The sequence below is a fragment of the Oncorhynchus kisutch genome, linkage group LG24 (genome assembly GCF_002021735.2).
Source record: "Oncorhynchus kisutch isolate 150728-3 linkage group LG24, Okis_V2, whole genome shotgun sequence".
Classification (NCBI taxonomy): Eukaryota; Metazoa; Chordata; class Actinopteri; order Salmoniformes; family Salmonidae; genus Oncorhynchus; species Oncorhynchus kisutch.
This window is the reverse complement of record NC_034197.2, coordinates 37,744,356-37,767,790: the sequence shown is the minus strand read 5'-3', so window position 1 is coordinate 37,767,790 and position 23,435 is coordinate 37,744,356. Positions and strand designations below refer to the sequence as shown.

Below are 23,435 nucleotides of genomic sequence, written 5' to 3'. Positions count from 1 at the left end.
GTCACAATACTTGGCGCTCTGCCACGTCACGATACGTAGCGCTCTACAATGTCACAATACTTGTTGCTCTGCCACGTCACGATACGTAGCGCTCTACAATGTCACAATACTTGGCGCTCTGCCACGTCACGATACGTAGCGCTCTACAATGTCACAATACTTGTTGCTCTGCCACGTCACGATACGTAGCGCTCTACAATGTCACAATACTTGGCGCTCTGCCACGTCACGATACGTAGCGCTCTACAGTGTCACAATACTTGTTGCTCTGCCACGTCACAATACGTAGCACTCTGCCACGTCACAATACTTGGTGCTCTGCCACATCGCGATACGTAGCGCTCTGCTACATCACAATACGTAGCGCTCTGCCACGTCACAATACGTAGCGCTCTGCAACGTCACAATATGTAGCGCTCTGCAACGTCACAATACGTAGCGCTCTGCAACGTCACAATACGTAGCGCTCTGCAACGTCACAATGCTTAGCGCTCTGCAACGTCACAATTCTTAGCACTCTGCCACGTCACAATACGTAGCACTCTGCCACGTCACGATACTTGGTGCTCTGCCACGTCACAATACGTAGCGCTCTGCCACGTCACGATACGTAGCGCTCTACAATGTCACAATACTTGTTGCTCTGCCACGTCACGATACGTAGCGCTCTACAATGTCACAATACTTGTTGCTCTGCCACGTCACAATACGTAGCGCTCTGCCACGTCACAATACGTAGCACTCTGCCACGTCACAATACGTAGCGCTCTGCCACGTCACAATACTTGTTGCTCTGCCAAGTCACGATACGTAGCGCTCTACAATGTCACAATACTTGGTGCTCTGCCACGTCACAATACGTAGCGCTCTGCCACGTCACAATACTTGGTGCTCTGCCACATCACGATACGTAGCGCTCTGCTACATCACAATACGTAGCGCTCTGTCACGTCACAATACTTGGTGCTCTGCCACGTCACAATACGTAGCGCTCTGCAACGTCACAATACGTAGCGCTCTGCAACGTCACAATACGTAGCGCTCTGCTACATCACAATACGTAGCGCTCTGCCACATCACAATACGTAGCGCTCTGCCACGTCACAATACGTAGCTCTCTGCCACGTCACAATACGTAGCGCTCTGCCACGTCACAATACGTAGCTCTCTGCCACGTCACAATACGTAGCTCTCTGCCACGTCACAATACGTAGCGCTCTGCAACGTCACAATGCTTAGTGCTCTGCAACGTCACAATACTTAGCACTCTGCCACGTCACAATACGTAGCACTCTACCATGTCACGATACTTGGTGCTCTGCCACGTCACAATACGTAGCGCTCTGCCACGTCACGATACTTGGTGCTCTGCCACGTCACAATACGTAGCGCTCTGCAACGTCACAATGCTTAGCGCTCTGCAACGTCACAATACTTAGCACTCTGCCACGTCACAATACGTAGCACTCTGCCACGTCACGATACTTGGTGCTCTGCCACGTCACAATACGTAGCGCTCTGCCACGTCACAATACGTAGCTCTCTGCCACGTCACAATACGTAGCTCTCTGCCACGTCACAATACGTAGCGCTCTGCAACGTCACAATGCTTAGTGCTCTGCAACGTCACAATACTTAGCACTCTGCCACGTCACAATACTTGGCGCTCTGCCACGTCACGATACGTAGCGCTCTGCTACATCACAATACGTAGCGCTCTGCCACGTCACAATACGTAGCGCTCTGCAACGTCACAATACGTAGCGCTCTGCAACGTCACAATACGTAGCGCTCTGCAACGTCACAATACGTAGCGCTCTGCAACGTCACAATACGTAGCGCTCTGCCACATCACAATACGTAGCGCTCTGCTACATCACAATACGTAGCTCTCTGCCAAGTCACAATACGTAGCTCTCTGCCACGTCACAATACGTAGCGCTCTGCAACGTCACAATACTTGGTGCTCTGCCACGTCACAATACGTAGCGCTCTGCCACGTCACAATACGTAGCGCTCTGCATCGTCACAATACGTAGCGCTCTGCCACGTCACAATACGTAGCGCTCTGCCACGTCACAATACGTAGCGCTCTGTCACGTCACATGGTACTAACCTTCCCTCCTCATCCCTCACATACACATGGTACTAACCTTCCCTCCTCATCCCTCACATACACATGGTACTAACCTTCCCTCCTCATCCCTCACATACACATGGTATTAACCTTCCCTCTCCTCCCACCAGGCTACATGGTATTAACCTTCCCTCTCCTCCCACCAGGCTACATGGTATTAACCTTCCCTCTCCTCCCACCAGGCTACATGGTACTAACCGTCCCTCTCCTCCCACCAGGCTACATGGTATTAACCTTCCCTCTCCTCCCACCAGGCTACATGGTATTAACCTTCCCTCTCCTCCCACCAGGCTACATGGTATTAACCTTCCCTCTCCTCCCACCAGGCTACATGGTATTAACCTTCCCTCTCCTCCCACCAGGCTACATGATATTAACCTTCCCTCTCCTCCCACCAGGCTACATGGTATTAACCTTCCCTCTCCTCCCACCAGGCTACATGGTGGTACCCGCGGGTGGAGGGGGCACTTTCCTGGGTGGCTACATCGTGAAAAAGCTGAACCTCCGTTGCCGTGACATCATTAGGTTCTGCATGGTGTGTGCCGTCATCAGTCTTCTTGCCATCTTCATCTTCCTCATCCGCTGTCCCAACGTCCCCATGGCCGGGGTGACTTCCCCCTACCGCAGCAACCTGCCACCGGGTCATCAGTACAATGAACAGTACTATGAGCCAGCCCACAACCTCCACAACAGGTAAGCCCAGACCAGGCCCAGTGGAATATTTAACATGATTTTGTCTTACCCATTACACAGTATAATCATTATTTTGTCTTACCCATTACACAGTATAATCATTATTTTGAATGTTAGCTAAACAGACTGGTAGGGTTGAGACCGTCATGGAATTGTGCATGAGGGGTAATTGGCAATCCAATTGGCCAAGGTCTCCGTGAGAACCTTTGGGACGGCAGATAGCCTAGTGTTTAGAACGTTGGGCTAGTACCCAAGTGATTGCAAGATCGAATCCCTGAGCTGACAAGGTGAAAATGTGTTTTTCTACCCCTGAACAAGGCAGTTAACCTACTGTTCACTCATTGTAAATAAACATACTGTTGTGTGTTTTTCCTTGGTTGGTGCCAGGATCATCTGCAAACAGTAGACATTTCACTTCAGAGTCTAGTAGGGTGAGGCCGGGTGCTGCAGACTTTTTCAAGAGGGTGGGGCTTAAGCTGCATCCCTGTCTCACCCCATGGGCCTGTGGGAAGAAATTTGTGTTTTTTGCCAATTTCAACCGCACACTTGTTGTTTGTGTACATGGATTGTATAATGTCGTATGTTTTACACCCAACACCATTTTCCATCAATTTGTATAGCAGGCCCTCATGCCAAATTGAGTCAAAGGCTTTTTTGAAATCAACAAAGCATGAGAAGACTTTGCCTTTGTTTTGGTTTGTTTGGTTGTCAATTAGGGTGTGCAGGGTGAATACATGGTCTGTTGTACAGTAATTTCTCCCATTCTCTCTCGGTCTCCTCTCTCTCTCTCTCTCTCTCTCTGTCTCCTCTCTCTGTCTCCTCTCTCTCTGTCTCCTCTCTCTCTGTCTCTCCTCTCTCTCTCTCTCATCTCTCTCTCTCTCTCTCTCTCTCTCTCTCTCTCTCTCTCTCTCTCTCTCTCTCTCTCTCTCTCTCTCTCTCTCTCTCTCTCTCTCTCTCTCTCTCTCTCTCTCTCTCTCTCTCACCCCTCTCATCTCTCTCTCTCTCTCTCTCTCTCTCTCTCTCTCTCTCTCTCTCTCTCTCTCTCTCTCACCCCTCTCATCTCTCTCTGTCTCCTCTCTCTCTATCTCCTCTCTCTCTGTCTCTCTCTGTCTTCTCTCTCTCTCTCTCTCTCTATCTTTCTCAGTTCTTGGTTGGGGGACAACCTGATGGTGGGCTGTAATGCAGACTGTCACTGTTTACGAGAGCTCTATAACCCAGTCTGTGGATCCGATGGTGTGATGTATTACTCCCCTTGCCATGCAGGCTGCAGCACAGTCAACCACACGGAGGTCTCCACAGGTAGACAGGTAACCAACCAACTGTTCAGCAAAGATCTCACTTAAATTAGTTAATGAAGATGTACGGTAGTCTGTCGGTATACATGTTCACTCTGTGTGACTGTCCCTTCTGTGTGACTGTCCCTTCTGTCAAATAAAATAACATTTTATTGGTCACATACACATGGTTAGCAGTTTGTTAATGAAGAAAAATGTATTGCGAGTGTAGCGAACTGCTTGTGCTTCTAGTTCTGACAGTGCAGTAATATCTAACAAGTAATCGAACAATTCCACAACAACTATCTAATACACACAAACCTAAGTAAAGGAATGGAAGAATAATATATACAGTGGAGAGAACAACTATTTGAAACACAAGTATTTGAAACACTCAGGAAGTTAAAGCTTGGTTGCAAATGCGTCTTCCAAATGGACAATGACCCCAAGCATACTCTCTGTCAGGAGGAATGGGCCAAAATTCACCCAAGTTATTGTGGGAAGCTTGTGGAAGGCTACCCGAAACGTTCGACACAAGTTAAACAATTTCAAGGCAATGCTACCAAATGCTAATTGAGTGTATGTAAACTTCTGACCCACTGGGAATGTGATGAAAGAAATAAAAGCTGAAATAAATCATTCTCTCTAATATTATTCTAACATTTCACATTCTTAAAATAAAGTGGTGATCCTAACTGACCTAAAACAGGGAATTAAATGTCAGGAATTGTGACAAACTGAGTTTAAAAGTATTTGGCTAAGGTGTATGTAAACTTCCAACTTCAACTGTAGGTATTCCTCTTGTCCAGATGGGATAGTGGAGTGTGATGGTGATTGCATCATATGTGGATCTGTTGGTAAGCAAATTGGAGTGGGTCTAGGGTGTCAGGTAAGGTAGAAGTGATATGATCCTTGACTAGCCTCTCAAAGCACTTAGTTCAGTTACAATTGCCTTCTTGGGTACAGAAACAATGGTGGCCATCTTGAAGCGTGTGGGGACAGCAGACTGGGATAGGGAGAGATTGAATATGTCAGCTGCTCTGAGGACGTGGCTAGGGATGCCGTCTGGGCTGGCAGCAGGTGCGATGGTTAACACGTTTAAACGTCTTACTCACGCCGCCACCAGAGAAGGAGAGCACACAGTCCTTGGTAGTGGGCCGTGTCGGTGGCACTGTGTTATCCTCAAAGCAGACAAAGAAGGTGTTTAGTTTGTCTGGAAGCAAGATGTCGGTGTCCGTCGAAGTGGCTGGTTTTCTTCTGTAATCCGTGATTGTCTGTAGACCCTGCCACATACGTCTCGTCTCTGAGCCGTTGAATTGCGACTCCACTTTGTCTCTATACTAACATTTCACTTGTTTGATTGCCTTGCGGAGGAAATAACTACACTGTTTGTATTCAGCCATAATCCCCAAAAACTCAATCCTGCAAAGGACTAGATGCGAGGCAGCCCTCACTGTCTGACTGTTCCTTCTGTCTGACTGTCCCTTCTGTCTGACTGACCCTTCTGTCTGACTGACCCTTCTCTCTCCCCTACTGTCCCTTCTGTCTGACTGTCCCTTCTGTCTGACTGTCCCTTCTCTCTCCCCTACTGTCCATCTGTATGACTGTCCATTTTGTCTGACTGTCCATTTTGTCTGACTGTCCATTTTGTCTGACTGTCCATTTTGTCTGACTGTCCCTTCTGTCTGATTGTCCCTTCTGTCTGACTGTCCCTTCTGTCTGGTGCCCCTGGTCAGGTGTACTCAGGCTACAGCTGTGTATGTTGACTCTGTCTGACTGTCCCTTCTGTCTGGTGACCCTGGTCAGGTGTACTCGGGCTGCAGCTGTGTGGTGGGGGGGAACGTCACGTCGGGGCAGGAGGGTCTGGCTCTGGATGGGAAGTGCACCAGCTCCTGTAGTCACATGCCAGCCTTCCTCACCTTCCTCTTCATCATCATCTTCTTTACCTTCCTGTGTAGTATCCCCGCCCTCACTGCTACCCTCAGGTGGGTACAGACCCTAACTCTAAATCTCACTGCTACCCTCAGGTGGGTACACACCCTAACCCTCACTGCTACCCTCAGGTGGGTACACACCCTAACCCTCACTGCTACCCTCAGGTGGGTACATACCCTAACCCTCACTGCTACCCTCAGGTGGGTACACACCCTAACTCTAACCCTCACTGCTACCCTCAGGTAGGTACATACCCTAACCCTCACTGCTACCCTCAGATGGGGACATACCCTAACCCTCACTGCTACTCTCAGGTGGGTACATACCCTAACCCTCACTGCTACTCTCAGGTGGGTACGGAGCAGACAGACAAAAGAGAGTGTGTGAACTGTGGTATATTTCTGTTATAACAGTCTGATAGTATCCTCAGTGTGTGAACTGTGAATCTAAAGTGCTCTCTGTCGACCTCTACAGGTGTGTCCCAGACAGCCAGAGGTCCTTTGGACTGGGAATCCAGTGGATCGTGGTGAGAAGTCTAGGTATTTCATTTCTCTTGTTGAATTTGCTTTGATTTAATAAATGTGACCTTGTAGATTGAGATTCCCGACAACAAGCTCCCGAGTGGCGCAAGGGGTCTAGGACACTGCATCTCAGTGTTAGAGGCGTCAATACAAACCCTGGTTTGAATCCAGGCTGTATCACAACCAGCCGTGATTGGGAGTCCCATAGGACGGCGCACAATTGGCTCAGCGTTGGCCGGTTTAGGACGGCGTTGTAAATAAGAATTTGTTCTTTAACTGACTTGCCTAGTTAAATACAGTTTAAATTTAAATCAAATAAAAAGTAAATAATGTGATGTTGTTCCTGAAGGTGGGATCCCAGGCCCGATAGCGTTTGGCTCTGTGATCGACATCTCATGCCTGCTTTGGCAGGACCAGTGCGGAGAGCAGGGCTCCTGCTACCTCTACCAGAACTCTGCCATGAGCCGCTATACACTCATCGCTGGCATCATCTACAAGGTAACTCATCTGTTATTTCATTCTGTTATAGGATTGTGTTCAAGGACTTTCTTCATTCTCACGACCATATCAAATGTTTGTTTAACTGAGAGAGAATTATATTCTCCCTCTAACCATAGTGCATGTCTTATTCTCTCTCTCTCTCTTCATCCATCCCTCCCTCCGTCAGGTTCTCGGCATGATGTTCTTCCTGCTGGCCAGTGTTCTGTACAAGCCCCCTCCAGAGTCGCCCCAGAGCAGCTGTGAGAGCACCGACCACGGGGCAGGGGATAGCGGGGGAGAGACGGGGGACCTCTCCATCAAGGACCTTCCACCAAAAATCATCACCAATGTACACGCCAGGTTATGATGACTTCAGACCCCACCCACATCTCACCGCGTGCGTGTGTGTGTGTCGTGCCACTGCATCCTCAATCACTGCCAGCCCGCACCCGTCTCATGGCCACTCCCATCGCACAGACACATCACCCCAGGGCAAGTCATATCTGATCCACCCACTGAGCCCAACTTCATCCCATGGGCTTGCCCTCCATCACCTCCCTGCCAGCCCACTGAACTTGGGGTTTGTGTGATGTGATGAAAGACTGAGACCAGGGTTACAGATAGGGTCAGAGGTTATTCTGAGAAGTAGGAAAGTCTCCTGATGGCTTTTGGGATATAAACCACTGACAAGACACACTTGAAGGGATCTAGTGTGGATCATGGAAACGTTACAGACGATAGAAATGTAAAGGTCATTTCCCACTGAGACGACATATTACAGAGTTTACCGTGAACACAGTCTAACACGGGAACATTGCCTTTAAATTTAAATCACGCTGTAACAATAAACTTCTACAAAACGGATTGAAAAGAAGCTTTAAATGAGTATGATATGGGACATATATGATATGATACGGGACATATATGATATGATATGGGACATTTTTTATTTTGTATAAAAAAAAAAATCCACCTTTATTTAACCAGGTAGGCTAGTTGAGAACACCTTTATTTAACCAGGTAGGCTAGTTGAGAACACCTTTATTTAACCAGGTAGGCTAGTTGAGAACACCTTTATTTAACCAGGTAGGCTAGTTGAGAACACCTTTATTTAACCAGGTAGGCTAGTTGAGAACACCTTTATTTAACCAGGTAGGCTAGTTGAGAACACCTTTATTTAACCAGGTAGGCTAGTTGAGAACAAGTTCTCATTTGCAACTGCGACCTGGCTAAGATAAAGCGTAGCAGTGTGAACAGACAACGACACAGAGTTACACATGGAGTAAACAATTAACAAGTCAATAACACAGTAGAAAAAAAAGAGTCTATATACATTGTATGCAAAAGGCATGAGGAGGTAGGCGAATAATTACAATTTAGCAGATTAACACTGGAGTGATAAATTATCAGATGGTCATGTACAGGTAGAGATACTGGTGTGCAAAAGAGCAGAAAAGTAAATAAATATAAACAGTATGGGGATGAGGTCGGTAAATTGGGTGGGCTATTTACCGATGGACTATGTACAGCTGCAGCGATCGGTTAGTTGCTCAGATAGCAGATGTTTAAAGTTGGTGAGGGAGATAAAAGTCTCCAACTTCAGCGATTTTTGCAATTCGTTCCAGTCACAGGCAGCAGAGAACTGGAACGAAAGGCGGCCAAATGAGGTGTTGACTTTAGGGATGATCAGTGAGATACACCTGCTGGAGCGCGCGCTACGGGTGGGTGTTGCCATCGTGACCAATGAACTGAGATAAGGCGGAGCTTTACCTAGCATGGACTTGTAGATGACCTGGAACCAGTGGGTCTGGCGACGAATATGTAGCGAGGGCCAGCCGACTAGAGCATACAGGTCGCAGTGGTGGGTGGTATAAGGTGCTTTAGTAACAAAACGGATGGCACTGTGATAAACTGCATCCAGTTTGCTGAGTAGAGTATTGGAAGCTATTTTGTAGATGACATCGCCGAAGTCGAGGATCGGTAGGATAGTCAGTTTTACTAGGGTAAGTTTGGCGGCGTGAGTGAAGGAGGCTTTGTTGCGGAATAGAAAGCTGTCTCTAGATTTGATTTTAGATTGGAGATGTTTGATATGAGTCTGGAAGGAGAGTGTACAGTCTAGCCAGACACCTAGGTACTTATAGATGTCCACATATTCTAGGTCGGAACCATCCAGGGTGGTGATGCTAGTCGGGCGTGCGGTTGCAGGCAGCGAACGGTTTAAAAGCATGCATTTGGTTTTACTAGCTTTTAAGAGCAGTTGGAGGCCACGGAAGGAGTGTTGTATGGCATTGAAGCTCGTTTGGAGGTTAGATAGCACAGTGTCCAAGGAAGGGCCAGAAGTATACAGAATGGTGTCGTCTGCGTAGAGGTGGATCAGGGAATCACCCGCAGCAAGAGCAACATCATTGATATATACAGAGGAAAGAGTCGGCCCGAGAATTGAACCCTGTGGCACTCCCATAGAGACTGCCAGAGGACCGGACAACATGCCCTCCGATTTGACACACTGAACTCTGTCAAAGTAGTTGGTGAACCAGGCAAGGCAGTCATTAGAAAAACCGAGGCTACTGAGTCTGCCGATAAGAATATGGTGATTGACAGAGTCGAAAGCCTTGGCCAGGTCGATGAAGACGGCTGCACAGTACTGTCTTTTATCGATGGCGGTTATGATATCGTTTAGTACCTTGAGCGTGGCTGAGGTGCACCCGTGACCGGCTCGGAAACCCGATTGCACAGCGGAGAAGGTACGGTGGGATTCGAGATGGTCAGTGACCTGTTTGTTGACTTGGCTTTCGAAGACCTTAGATAGGCAGGGCAGGATGGATATAGGTCTGTAACAATTTGGGTCCAGGGTGTCTCCCCCTTTGAAGAGGGGGATGACTGCGGCAGCTTTCCAATCCTTGGGGATCTCAGACGATATGAAAGAGAGGTTGAACAGGCTGGTAATAGGGGTTGCGACAATGGCGGCGAATAGTTTCAGAAATAGAGGGTCCAGATTGTCAAGCCCAGCTGATTTGTACGGGTCCAGGTTTTGCAGCTCTTTCAGAACATCTGCTATCTGGATTTGGGTAAAGGAGAAGCTGGAGAGGCTTGGGCGAGTAGCTGCGGGGGGGCGGAGCTGTTGGCCCGAGGTTGGAGTAGCCAGGAGGAAGGCATGGCCAGCCGTTGAGAAATGCTTGTTGAAGTTTTCGATAATCATGGATTTATCGGTGGTGACCGTGTTACCTAGCCTCAGTGCAGTGGGCAGCTGGGAGGAGGTGCTCCTGTTCTCCATGGACTTTACAGTGTCCCAGAACTTTTTGGAGTTAGAGCTACAGGATGCAAATTTCTGCCTGAAGAAGCTGGCCTTTGCTTTCCTGACTGACTGCGTGTATTGGTTCCTGACTTCCCTGAACAGTTGCATATCGCAGGGACTATTCAATGCTATTGCAGTCCGCCACAGGATGTTTTTGTGCTGGTCAAGGGCAGTCAGGTCTGGAGTGAACCAAGGGCTATATCTGTTCTTAGTTCTGCATTTTTTGAACGGAGCATGCTAAAATGGTGAGGAAGTTACTTTTAAAGAATAACCAGGCATCCTCGACTGACGGGATGAGGTCAATATCCTTCCAAGATACCCGGGCCAGGTCGATTAGAAAGGCCTGCTCGCATGAGACAGTATCTATAGTATGGGACAGTATCTATAGTATGGGACAGTATTTATAGTTTGGGACATGGGACAGTATCTATAGTATGGGACAGTATTTATAGTATGGGACATGGGGCAGTATTTATAGTATGGGACAGTATTTATAGTATGGGACAGTATCTATAGTATGGGACAGTATCTATAGTATGGGACATGGGACAGTATCTATAGTATGGGGCAGTATCTATAGTATGGGACATATAGTTATAGTATGGGACATGGGCCAGTATCTATAGTATGGGCCAGTATCTATAGTATGGGACATATATTTATAGTATGGGACAGTATCTATAGTATGGGACATATATTTATAGTATGGGACATGTATCTATAGTATGGGACATGGGACAGTATCTATAGTATGGGACAGTATAGTATGGGACAGTATCTATAGTATGGGACATATATTTATAGTATGGGACAGTATCTATAGTATGGGACAGGATAGTATGGGACAGTATCTATAGTATGGGACATGGGACAGTATCTGTAGTATGGGACAGTATAGTATGGGACAGTATCTATAGTATGGGACATATATTTATAGTATGGGACATGTATCTATAGTATGGGACAGTATCTATAGTATGGGACATGTATCTATAGTATGGGACATGTATCTATAGTATGGGACAGGATAGTATGGGACAGGATAGTATGGGACATGGAGCAGTATCTATAGTATGGGACATATATTTATAGTATGGGACAGTATCTATAGTATGGGACAGTATCTATAGTATGGGACAGTATCTATAGTATGGGACATATATTTATAGTATGGGACAGTATCTATAGTATGGGACATATATTTATAGTATGGGACAGTATCTATAGTATGGGACATGGGACAGTATAGTATGGGACAGTATCTATAGTATGGGACATGTATCTATAGTATGGGACAGGATAGTATGGGACATGGAGCAGTATCTATAGTATGGGACATATATTTATAGTATGGGACATGTATCTATAGTATGGGACAGTATCTATAGTATGGGACAGTATCTATAGTATGGGACAGTATCTATAGTATGGGACATATATTTATAGTATGGGACAGTATCTATAGTATGGGACATGGAGCAGTATCTATAGTATGGGACAGTATCTATAGTATGGGACAGTATCTATAGTATGGGACATATATTTATAGTATGGGACATGTATCTATAGTATGGGACAGGATAGTATGGGACATGGAGCAGTATCTATAGTATGGGACATATATTTATAGTATGGGACAGTATCTATAGTATGGGACAGTATCTATAGTATGGGACATGTATTTATAGTATGGGACAGTATCTATAGTATGGGACATGGGACAGTATCTATAGTATGGGACATGGAGCAGTATCTATAGTGAATGTCATACCATCAGTATGAAGCATTCCTTATATTGAGGGATGAAAGAAAGAGGTGTTTAACACTCGTAAAACAACCCTGTTGTCTTGCACTAACACAGTTACAGCACATCATTTTCATATCATAATATAAACTATAGACCACAAGTATTTAAAGGTACTTACTGTTATTATACCTGTACCTAGTGAGACAAATAACACTCATGTACGTTAACAAATGGAAGAGCACACACCTGTTAATGACAGCCGCTATAAAACGAAAGGCCTTTCACTGAAAACCTACAGGACAGTAGATCTCCAGGAAGAGGGTAGGACTGAAAACCTACAGGACAGTAGATCTCCAGGAAAGAGGGTTGTACTGAACCTACTGGACAGTAGATCTCCAGAAAAGAGTGTTGTACTGAACCTACTGGACAGTAGATCTCCAGAAAAGAGGGTTGTACTGAACCTACTGGACAGTAGATCTCCAGGAAGAGGGTTGTACGGAACCTACTGGACAGTAGATCTCCAGGAAGAGGGTTGGACTGAACCTACTGGACAGTAGATCTCCAGGAAGAGGGTTGGACAGCCCTGAAATAGAGGATGTAGCTGATGATTCAGAATTCGTTTTCCCTGAGCAAACAATCCCCCCTCAAATTGCCCTGTTCTAGAACACTTGACAGTATAGTTTTTGATATGACACTTTAGAACTTGTGTTGACACTTTACATTCCTCGTGTTTTTTATGTTTTATATGCATTCATTTTTGATGGACCCAAATGCCTCCAAATCTTCTCTCCTTCGTTCTCCCACCTGATCCCACCATGGACTTTACCGCCACGTGATAGTGTGTGTAACCTTAAACCTTCCTAGTCTTACTGTTGTGTCTCTTCACTCACTAGTCCTTCTGTAAATCTAGTCTTATGGGTTTTGTTTTGGTGCTTTTGTAAATGAAATAGAAACGTATATGACTTTTATTGAAATGTTTCTTAAGATGTTGTTTTTTTAAACAACAGGTGAACAACGCTATCATTTGTTTTGTTTCATTTTTTTAAAGTAACATTTCAAATCATTGCAAGTCTGCCCACTTCAAAATCACTTGCATGTATCACATGTACACACACATAACCAAGCAAATTACATCTCTTCTCTCACTCCCTATATCTCTCTCTTCCTCAAACACACAGACACACACACAGACAGACACACACACGCACACACACTCTCATCCTCTTACTCTCCCAGCAGAAACAACAAATATACTACAACTATCTCCATTAACCTTCTGACACTTCACTCAGAGCCTCAAATATTGAAGCTTTTTCAATTCCAGGGGATTGAATTCATGTGACTGAAACAAGGATTTTTCCCTCACTCACTCAAATCACAAAAACACTGACACAGAGACCATTGGACCAAACACATTGATGCATTTCAATAGCCACCGGGTTCTTCATCAAGCGGTACTAAAGAACTAAGCAAGGTCACGCAAGAAGAGACGGAAGTAAAAGACAAACTATGTGGGGGATAGGATTGTGGGACAAAGGATCAGTTTCCATGGATACTGTTGAGTCATGGCTCTCTTGTCGGGTCTGTTTGCAGACATTACATTTATGACTCTTGGCAAATACACACAGGGACACATTACTGAACATTAAATACACCTACATGATCAAATAGACACAGGGACACATTACTGAACATTAAATACACCTAGATGATCAAATACACACACGTTCTGAGAATCAAACACAGTATTTCAAACATTACCATACTTATTGGAACAATAGATAATTCACACGTACTGTATGGAAACCCATCATACTGTACAGACAGCAGAGGCAAATGAAATACAGACCTTGCAAATGAAATACACACATTCATATATATATATATATATATATATAGACAGAGTGGAGATTGCATACATAAATATCATTGACCAGACAGAAACAACAATGGATGGTGTGACCATAATGATACATTAAGAAAATCACTTTACCCAGTACATTCAAACTATACATTTGATACTTGTATTCCTCTCTCTTTTTTCCTCTCTTTCTTGGACTCAGGAATTAACAACTTGTCATCTTAAGTTGTCACACAGAGTCTGCTGTTCGGTTAGAATGATACTTTTTTTTTTTTTTTATAGTTCCAGGTCTAGGAGATGGAAGGATGGTTCAAACCGTAGCCCTCTTCTCCTGCAGCCTGTGAGGCCTACTGTCCAACGTCAGTCTGACAATGTTATTACCGTGGAGCGCTCTCCTAATGGCGAAGGAAGGTCGTTGGGCTGAAGTGTGCTGAGGCGCCAGTGAGAGTCATTGGCCAATGCCTCTCATTGGTTTCATCTAAGCCCCCCCCCCCCCCCCATACCAGTCAGGAGACTTTGATCTGAACACCGTGGACTATATGCTGCTCTGCTGCTATGGAGACGGACCACAACACAGTGCCTTCAAGAGCTGAGGGGGAGTCAAGACCGATAGGTTTACTGTGTGTGTGTATTGTAAGTGTGGATGTGTTTAGAGATGAAACGAATGCATGAAGAGGAGGCTCGGTATGTGACTGTGTTTTAACATGCCTCCGTTATATTACGCTCTACTGTTGCTGTTGAATGAAGAAGAAGCATACAAGCTAAACAGCAGAGTGGTGCTTTGTTGCATTGCCATGGATTGAGTTTTCACTGCAAGATTACCGTGTACATTTCTGTAAATACGTATTATGTACCAACCATCACCTTCTTTGTGATTTACCAATCCATTTACCTTATCCAATTCTGTTGGACGTTAACTTCAATCGGCTTCGTGCTTACTGTGTGTGTCCTCGTGTACTGTGTCCTCATGTACTGTGTACTGTGATATGTATTACTTTCCGACCACACGTGTATTACAGTTTTTCCCAATTGTTATTGAGACAAGTTCTCTGAAACTACATCTCAGGTACTCAAAATTCTAAACACAAAAAGAGCCAATTTCCCCCAAACCCCACAGACGTCTTGCAAAATGAAACACAGCGATCAAGATCATGTACTTCCTGCTCAATGCGAAACTCTGAATACAAAAAGGAGACACACATACATCAAATGAATCTAACTTAGTGACGACTGAGATCACACCGATGTGACATGTTCAAAACACTACTATCTATCGGGATAAAGGTAAGACCCAGACGCAGACCGTGTCGAAGTAACAATGTTTATTACAGCAACGGAGGCAAAGGTATAGGACAGCAGGCAGAATGGTCAGGTGGGTTTAAGGGTCAGGCAGAGTGATCAGGTGGGTTTAAGGGTCAGGCAGAGTGATCAGGTGGGTTCAGGGTCAGGCAGAGTGATCAGGTGGGTTCAGGGTCAGGCAGAGTGATCAGGTGGGTTTAAGGGTCAGGCAGAGTGATCAGGTGGGTTCAGGGTCAGGCAGAGTGATCAGGTGGGTTCAGGGTCAGGCAGAGTGATCAGGTGGGTTCAGGGTCAGGCAGAGTGATCAGGTGGGTTCAGGGTCAGGCAGAGTGATCAGGTGGGTTCAGGGTCAGGCAGAGTGGTCAGGTGGGTTCAGGGTCAGGCAGAGTGATCAGGTGGGTTCAGGGTCAGGACAGTAAGCTTGACCAACAAGACGAACTGGCAACAGACAAACAGAAAACACAGGAATAAGTACACAGGGGATATTGGGGGAAGATGGGCGACACCTGGAGGGGGGTGGAGACAAGCACAGAGACAGGTGAAACAGATCAGGGGGGGTGACAGTATCAGAACCTATTTCAGTTTAAAGACTAAGATGTTGTTATATTGTATATGTGTGACTCAATACATGTCAAACATTATACTGTAAGCACACAGTAAAAATGCTAAAATACAGTAAATATATTTTGCATATGCAAAGGAAGAAAAATAAGCCTATACTCTACTATATATTAGATCAACTGTACGGTATAGATAAACTGTCAAGAAACAAATACCACATTGCAAAAAACAATGTCTGTTGTTTTGGTCCAGCAACAGATTTTCATCAACATCACAGGCGATATTCTCCTTGGCCAGACAGCGGAGGAAATATCTTCTGGCATGACGCATCCACCCCTGACAAGACTCTGCTGGAATGTCACCACAGACCTCCATTGCCTGGAGAAGGGCCGTACGTTCATGGGGTTTGTGAACAAACACCTTCCACCGCCATGCTGAAAGCAACTCATCAATGGGGTTGAGAAATGGGGAATATGGTGGGAGAATTGTAAACCTGGGATGGTTATGGAAGTAGTTGTGGACCTGAGCAGCCCGATGGAAACTCATGTTGTCCCAAATCAGAACATACATTTGCTGCTCAGGATCACCTGGCGTCTCTCTGCTCAGGATCACCTGGTGTCTCTCTGCTCAGGATCACCTGGCGTCTCTTTGCTCAGGATCACCTGGTGTCTCTCTGCTCAGGATCACCTGGTGTCTCTCTGCTCAGGATCACCTGGCCCTCTGCTCAGGATCACCTGGCCCTCTGCTCAGGATCACCTGGCCCTCTGCTCAGGATCACCTGGCCCTCTCTGCTCAGGATCACCTGGCGTCTCTCTGCTCAGGATCACCTGGCCCTCTCTGCTCAGGATCACCTGGCGTCTCTCTGCTCAGGATCACCTGGCGTCTCTCTGCTCAGGATCACCTGGCCCTCTCTGCTCTGGCTGTCATGTAAGGTGTTCAGGAAATGAAGGAGATGGTCAGTGTTGTATGGTTCAAGGGTGGCATGGCGGTGGAGGACCCCATTATGGCTCATGGCTGGGCATGTCGTGACATTTCCCCTGTGCTGGCCAGGCATCTTAATGATGGCGCGTTGACCAATGATGTCCCTTCCTCTCCTCCCGACTTCACTAAATGGAATCCAGCCTCATCTATGAACGAGTTCCTGGGGGATGGGACTTGCGTCCATCTCCATGATTCTCTAAAATGACAGAAAATACTACAATTGCTGTATAGTAAAGTTCACTGGCAACATCAATGAGTCTCTAATGTTTCTAGAGTGTAATGCTAGAACATTACTCACTTGCACATATTCCTACTGTTTATCCTTCAATCTTTGGGAATTCCTTTCCAATATGACTCTGTAGATGTGCTTCATCCGGAGATGGTGTTTGTTAAGGATGGGGTCTGTGTGTGTGTGTGTGTGTTCCTTTCCAATATGACTCTGTAGATGTGCTTCATCCGGAGATGGTGTTTGTTAAGGATGGGGTCTGTGTGTGTGTGTGTGTGTGTGTGTGTTCCTTTCCAATATGACTCTGTAGATGTGCTTCATCCGGAGATGGTGTTTGTTAAGGATGGGGTCTGTGTGTGTGTGTGTTCCTTTCCAATATGACTCTGTAGATGTGCTTCATCCGGAGATGGTGTTTGTTAAGGATGGGGTCTGTGTGTGTGTGTGTTCCTTTCCAATATGACTCTGTAGATGTGCTTCATCCGGAGATGGTGTTTGTTAAGGATGGGGTCTGTGTGTGTGTGTGTTCCTTTCCAATATGACTCTGTAGATGTGCTTCATCCGGAGATGGTGTTTGTTAAGGATGGGGTCTGTGTGTGTGTGTGTTCCTTTCCAATATGACTCTGTAGATGTGCTTCATCCGGAGATGGTGTTTGTGTGTGTGTGTGTTCCTTTCCAATATGACTCTGTAGATGTGCTTCATCCGGAGATGGTGTTTGTTAAGGATGGGGTCTGTGTGTGTGTGTGTGTGTGTGTGTTCCTTTCCAATATGACTCTGTAGATGTGCTTCATCTGGAGATGGTGTTTGTTAAGGATGGGATCTGTGGTTGATAAACTCACTCTGATGTTATGGAAGATGGCAGGGCTCCTGTTTGTCTGTAAATAGACATGTTCTACCACCATGTACGTATGTGGTGGTCGTCTTTCAGTTCTATAACAACTAAATAGCAGACAGTCCAGTAAACACTACAGTAATACAGTATACGGCAGGGTAGCCTAGTGGTTAGAGCGTTGGACTAGTAACCGAAAGGTTGCAAGTTCGAATCCCCGAGCTGACAAGGTACAAACCTGTCGTTCTGTCCCTGAACAGGCAGTTAACCCACTGTTCCTAGGCCGTCATTGAAAATAAGAATTTGTTCTTAACTGACTTGCCTGGTTAAATAAAGGTAAAATAAAAATATAAAAAATACAAGATAAACATGTTACAAAGTAGTACATCTCCCAATTTCATACATACAGTAATACATGAACCGTTTCCCTGGACAGTAGTACAACATAAAGCACAGTAAAGACTGTAGATTCCAATACATGAACCATTTCCTTTGTTTCCCTTTACAGTATGTATTGGAATCTACAGTCTTTACTGTGCTTTATGTTGTACTACTGTCAAGTAGTAAAAGTAGTACAGAGGTCCGATGTCTGCAGTACAAACCTCTTCTCATTTTGGAACGTCCGTATGATGGATGCTACGGTGAAGTGGCTCAGATTGGGCTGCACTCTCTGCCCAGCCTCTCTCAAGGTCAAACCATAGTTGACCACATGGTCTGCCCAGCCTCTCTCAAGGTCAAGCCATGGTTGACCACATGGTCTGCCCAGCCTCTCTCAAGGTCAAGCCATGGTTGACCACATGGTCTGCTCACCCTCTCTCAAGGTCAAACCATGGTTGACCACATGGTCCACCACAGTCGCCGAGACTCTTCTCCTTGTTCTTGGTCTTCCTTATTCCTCACCTCTATCTCCAACTCTCCCTGCTAAGTTTGCTTCCATTGTTCTCCAAACACAGGAGTACTCACCTGTGGTCCTGTTGTCCATACCAATGGGTTTGAGTACAAAGTTGAACATTCATGCAAATAGTGTTTGAACATGTGGAGAGTGAAAATGATCAATTGGTAATTGAGCTCAGCTTGTTGAACAGTGTGTTTTTCATTTGAACACAAGAGATTTTAGTTGTGAAGGTTATGCCAAAATGTAGAGAATTGTGTGTTGTGTTTTGCCAAATGTTTGTTATATAATTTCAATCTGTGCCAGTCGTATTGCAGATTTGGTTTTCTGGTTCTGCTAAAATGGGCTACATATTTGGGTCATTGTGCCTCATGGGCCAGTGTTGGGAAAAACTGTCTGTATTATTTTGCAGACCCTGTGACAATGTGAAAGAAAACTTTTCAACCTCAGGCTCAATGGTTGTGAGTTGTTTCCCATAGTGACATGAAAGTAAAACTCCACACACAAACCATATTTTGGTATTTATTTAATTAGTCCATTGTTGATATAATCCCAAAATGTTTTGCACGTCAGCAAATTAAGTTTTAAAGATATATAACTTTCAAAATACAGAAGTACAGCCGGTATGATGCAATTTGAATTATATATTGCATCATGTAATTCAAAATGATTCACAACGTCTGTATTTCCAAAAAGCATTTTGGTGTAATTTTCCTTTAAGTGCTGAGAGGGAATGTATTTAATCATCATTCAGCTGTACTTATTGACAGTAGCCAGACACACAGATGTCCTGTATAACAAAATATTCATGAGGTCAACAGTTGACCCCAAAGCAAAGGCAACAATTTCCTAAATGATAGATAATTGTGGCACTATTGTGAGACCAGACACTGAGTTTTAAAGGTTTTCCACAGACAAATATACCCTTCCCCTTTAAAGACAGTAGTCATCTACCCTTCCCCTTTAAAGACAGTAGTCATTGACCCTTCCCCTTAGACATTATTCATTGACCCTTCCCCATTACAGACAGTATTCATTGACCCTTCCCCTTTACAGACAGTATTCATTGACCCTTCCCCTTTACAGACAGTATTCATTGACCCTTCCCCTTTATAGACAGTATTCATTGACCCTTCCCCTTTACAGACAGTAGTCATTGACCCTTCCCCTTTATAGACAGTATTCATTGACCCTTCCCCTTTATAGACAGTATTCATTGACCCTTCCCCTTTACAGACAGTATTCATTGACCCTTCCCCTTTACAGACAGTATTCATTGACCCTTCCCCTTTACAGACAGTAGTCATTGACCCTTCCCCTTTACAGACAGTAGTCATTGACCCTTCCCCTTTACAGACAGTAGTCATTGACCCTTCCCCTTTATAGACAGTAGTCATTGACCCTTCCCCATTGCACCCTCCATTATGAGGGCATGCTGTTAACCCTCTAGTAAACGGAAATGATGTGTCTACTGTGTGATTGATACCTAAGAATCCTTCAGCATCAATATACCATTTAACAAAACAACAGCCGTATGTGAAGGACCGCCCCCCCCCCCCCCCCCCCCCCTGATTACCAGGTTTTGAGGTCAATTCCATTTCATTTCCAGTTCATTCAGAAAATAGACCAAATTCCAAATGGTCCTCATTGAAAAACATTGAAGATAACTGGGATTTCAGTGCACATCCTTATATGACTGAAATTTAAATAGAATTGACCCCCGGCCCCCCTGTTTACCACTAGCAAGATCAAAACAGTGAGTAACTCCATTACTCAGCCACACAAACATCAGAGCACACAACCCCTTCATATAAAACTGTACGTTACAATAGGATTTGAGACTGTCAAATGTGACCCGTTACTGTGTGGGGGTATTGTGTTTCTTCTAATAGTTGGTGTTGAGGAGGATTTTCTGGTGTATGTGCATCTGTTGTCATAAGCACCTTGCCTTGGTCCCCTGATAGTGATTCTGGATGGGGACAACAAGCACATTGTGAAGAAATGGCTTAGCAATGCAATCCTACTATAAGACTGAAAATAGTTTTTATGGGCAGAATTTGAATGGAGCTGTTTTTAAACAAATAAAAGTTGTAAAAGGAACATGCGATGAGTGTACTACTTTTCATATGATAATTCAGTGGAAAATTACAGTTTGTTTTATGACCTCACATGTTTCTGACTGTTTTTAACCACTAGGTGGCAACAGGGATCCATGACGACCCCAGCCTTCTGTAGCACCCAGTTCCCATCATCCTGCAATGAAAACCCTAAGGCCATAGCCCACAGGAAAGTAGTTTGGGGGTGGGGGTTACTGCGATTTTGTCTTTCTTGGACTGGCACTGCAGACGACTATATCATAGTCACTTAACTCTACCTACTGTACATGTACATATTCCCTACATTACCTCGACCAACCCGGTACCCCCTGTATATAGCCTCATTACTAACCGGTACCCCCCTGTATATAGTCTCATACTAACGGGTACCCCCTGTTATATAGCCTCATTACTAACCGGTACCCCCTGTATATAGTCTCATTACTAACCGGCACCCCCCTGTATATAGCCTCCTTACTAACCGGCACCCCCTGTATATAGTCTCATACTAACGGGTACCCCCTGGATATAGCCTCATACTACCGGCACCCCCGGTATAGAGCCTCATTACTAAACCGGCACCCCCTGTATATAGCCTCATTACTAACCGGTACCCCCCACACATGGACTCTGTACCGGTACCCCCTGTATATAGCCTCATTACTAACCGGTACCCCCACACATGGACTCTGTATCGGTACCCCCTGTATATAGCCTCATTACTAACCGGCACCCCCTGTATATAGCCTCATTACTAACCGGCACCCCCTGTATATAGCCTCATTACTAACCGGTACCCCTCGTATATAGCCTCATTACTAACCGGTACCCACCACACATTGACTCTGTACCGGCACCCCTGTATATAGTCTCATTACTAACCGGTACCCCCTGTATATAGCCTCATTACTAACCGGTACCCCCTGTATATAGCCTCATTACTAACCGGTACCCCCACACATGGACTCTGTACTGGTACCCCCTGTAAATAGCCTCATTACTAAACGGTACCCCCTGTATATAGCCTCATTACTAACCAGTACCCCCACACATTGACTCTGTAACGGTACCCCCTGTAAATAGCCTCATTACTAAATGGTACCCCCTGTATATAGCCTCATTACTAACCAGTACCCCTGTATATAGCCTCATTACTAAACGGTACCCCCTGTATATAGCTCATTACTAACCAGTACCCCTGTATATAGCCTCATTACTAAACGGTACCCCCTGTATATAGCCTCATTACTAACCAGTACCCCCACACATTGACTCTGTACCGGTACCCCCTGTAAATAGCCTCATTACTAAATGGTACCCCCTGTATATAGCCTCATTACTAACCAGTACCCCTGTATATAGTCTCATTACTAACGGGTACCCCCTGTATATATCCTCATTACTAAACGGTACCCCCTGTATATAGCCTCATTACTAACCAGTACCCCCTGTATATAGCCTCATTACTAAACAGTACCCCCTGTATATAGTCTCATTACTAAGGGTACCCCCTGTATATAGACTCATTACTAACCAGTATCCCCACACATTGACTCTGTACCGGTACCCCCTGTAAATAGCCTCATTACTAAACGGTACCCCCTGTATATAGTCTCATTACTAACCAGTACCCCCTGTATATAGCCTCATTACTAAACGGTACCCCTGTGTATATAGCCTCATTACTAAACGGTACCCCTTGTATATAGCCTCATTACTAAACGGTACCCCCACACATGGACTCTGTACCGGTACCCCTGTAAATAGTCTCATTACTAAACGGTACCCCCTGTATATAGCCTCATTACTAACCAGTACCCCCTGTATATAGCCTCATTACTAAACGGTACCCCCTGTATATAGCCTCATTAAAACCAGTACCCCACTGTAAATAGTTCATTACTAAACGGTACCCCCGTATATAGTCTCATTACTAACCAGTCCCCTGTATATAGCCTCATTACTAAACGGTACCCCCTGTATATAGCCTCATTACTAACGGTACCCTCACACATGGACTCTGTACCGGTACCAACTGTATAAGCCGCTATTGTTATTTTACTGCTGTTGTTGAATTATTTGTTCTTTTATTTTCTATTTTTACTTAACACCTATATTTCTTAAAACTTTTTCAAGCATTGTAAGTTAAGGGTTGTAAGTAAGCATTTCACTGTTGTATTTGGCACATGCGGCAAATCAGATTTGATTTGATTTGATTATTTCGGAGCCACTTTTTTTATGTGGTGCTGCAGTGGCTATGCCTAAAACCATGAACACCTACGGTAATGTGAATGGAGAGCGTAATAGATGTTTCTGTCAGAAGGCTTCATTTTCCTCGACATCCACCATGATTAGGATGGACACTCATTTCGAATGAGCCCTGTTCTTCAGCTGCTGAAGTCACTGTGTTCATCACAACATGTCCAGTCAGACACTAGTGACATGTTTATTTATTGCCTCCTATTTCTCTCTCTCTCATTCTCTCTCTCTCTCTGTTTGTGTATCTTTGTTTATCTGTTGCTCTTGCTCTCAATCACTCTTTCCTTGTCTCTTTGCAACTGGTAATCAGTGCAGAGTTCTGTGAGTCATGGAGAGTGGCCAGAGACTCAA

General features: G+C 45.1%; 1 protein-coding gene across 2 annotated transcripts in view; it reads left to right on the top strand.

Moving 5' to 3' along the window:
* LOC109869096 (solute carrier organic anion transporter family member 4A1-like) overlaps nt 1–14,978 on the top strand; it is a 109,842-nt gene extending 94,864 nt beyond the window's left edge. The window contains exons 7-13 of one of the 2 annotated variants that reach the window (XM_031804103.1): nt 2,572–2,830; nt 3,975–4,137; nt 5,911–6,089; nt 6,514–6,578; nt 6,910–7,058; nt 7,228–7,389; nt 14,226–14,978. In XM_031804103.1, the coding sequence (XP_031659963.1) occupies nt 2,572–2,830; nt 3,975–4,137; nt 5,911–6,089; nt 6,514–6,578; nt 6,910–7,058; nt 7,228–7,389; nt 14,226–14,237 (989 nt within the window). In that variant the 3' untranslated portion in view covers nt 14,238–14,978. Of the gene's footprint in view, nt 1–2,571; nt 2,831–3,974; nt 4,138–5,910; nt 6,090–6,513; nt 6,579–6,909; nt 7,059–7,227; nt 8,030–14,225 lie in introns of those variants that run through there. The other variant, XM_031804102.1, reaches the window with a different exon arrangement.
* The last annotated feature ends 8,457 nt before the right edge of the window (nt 14,979–23,435 follow it).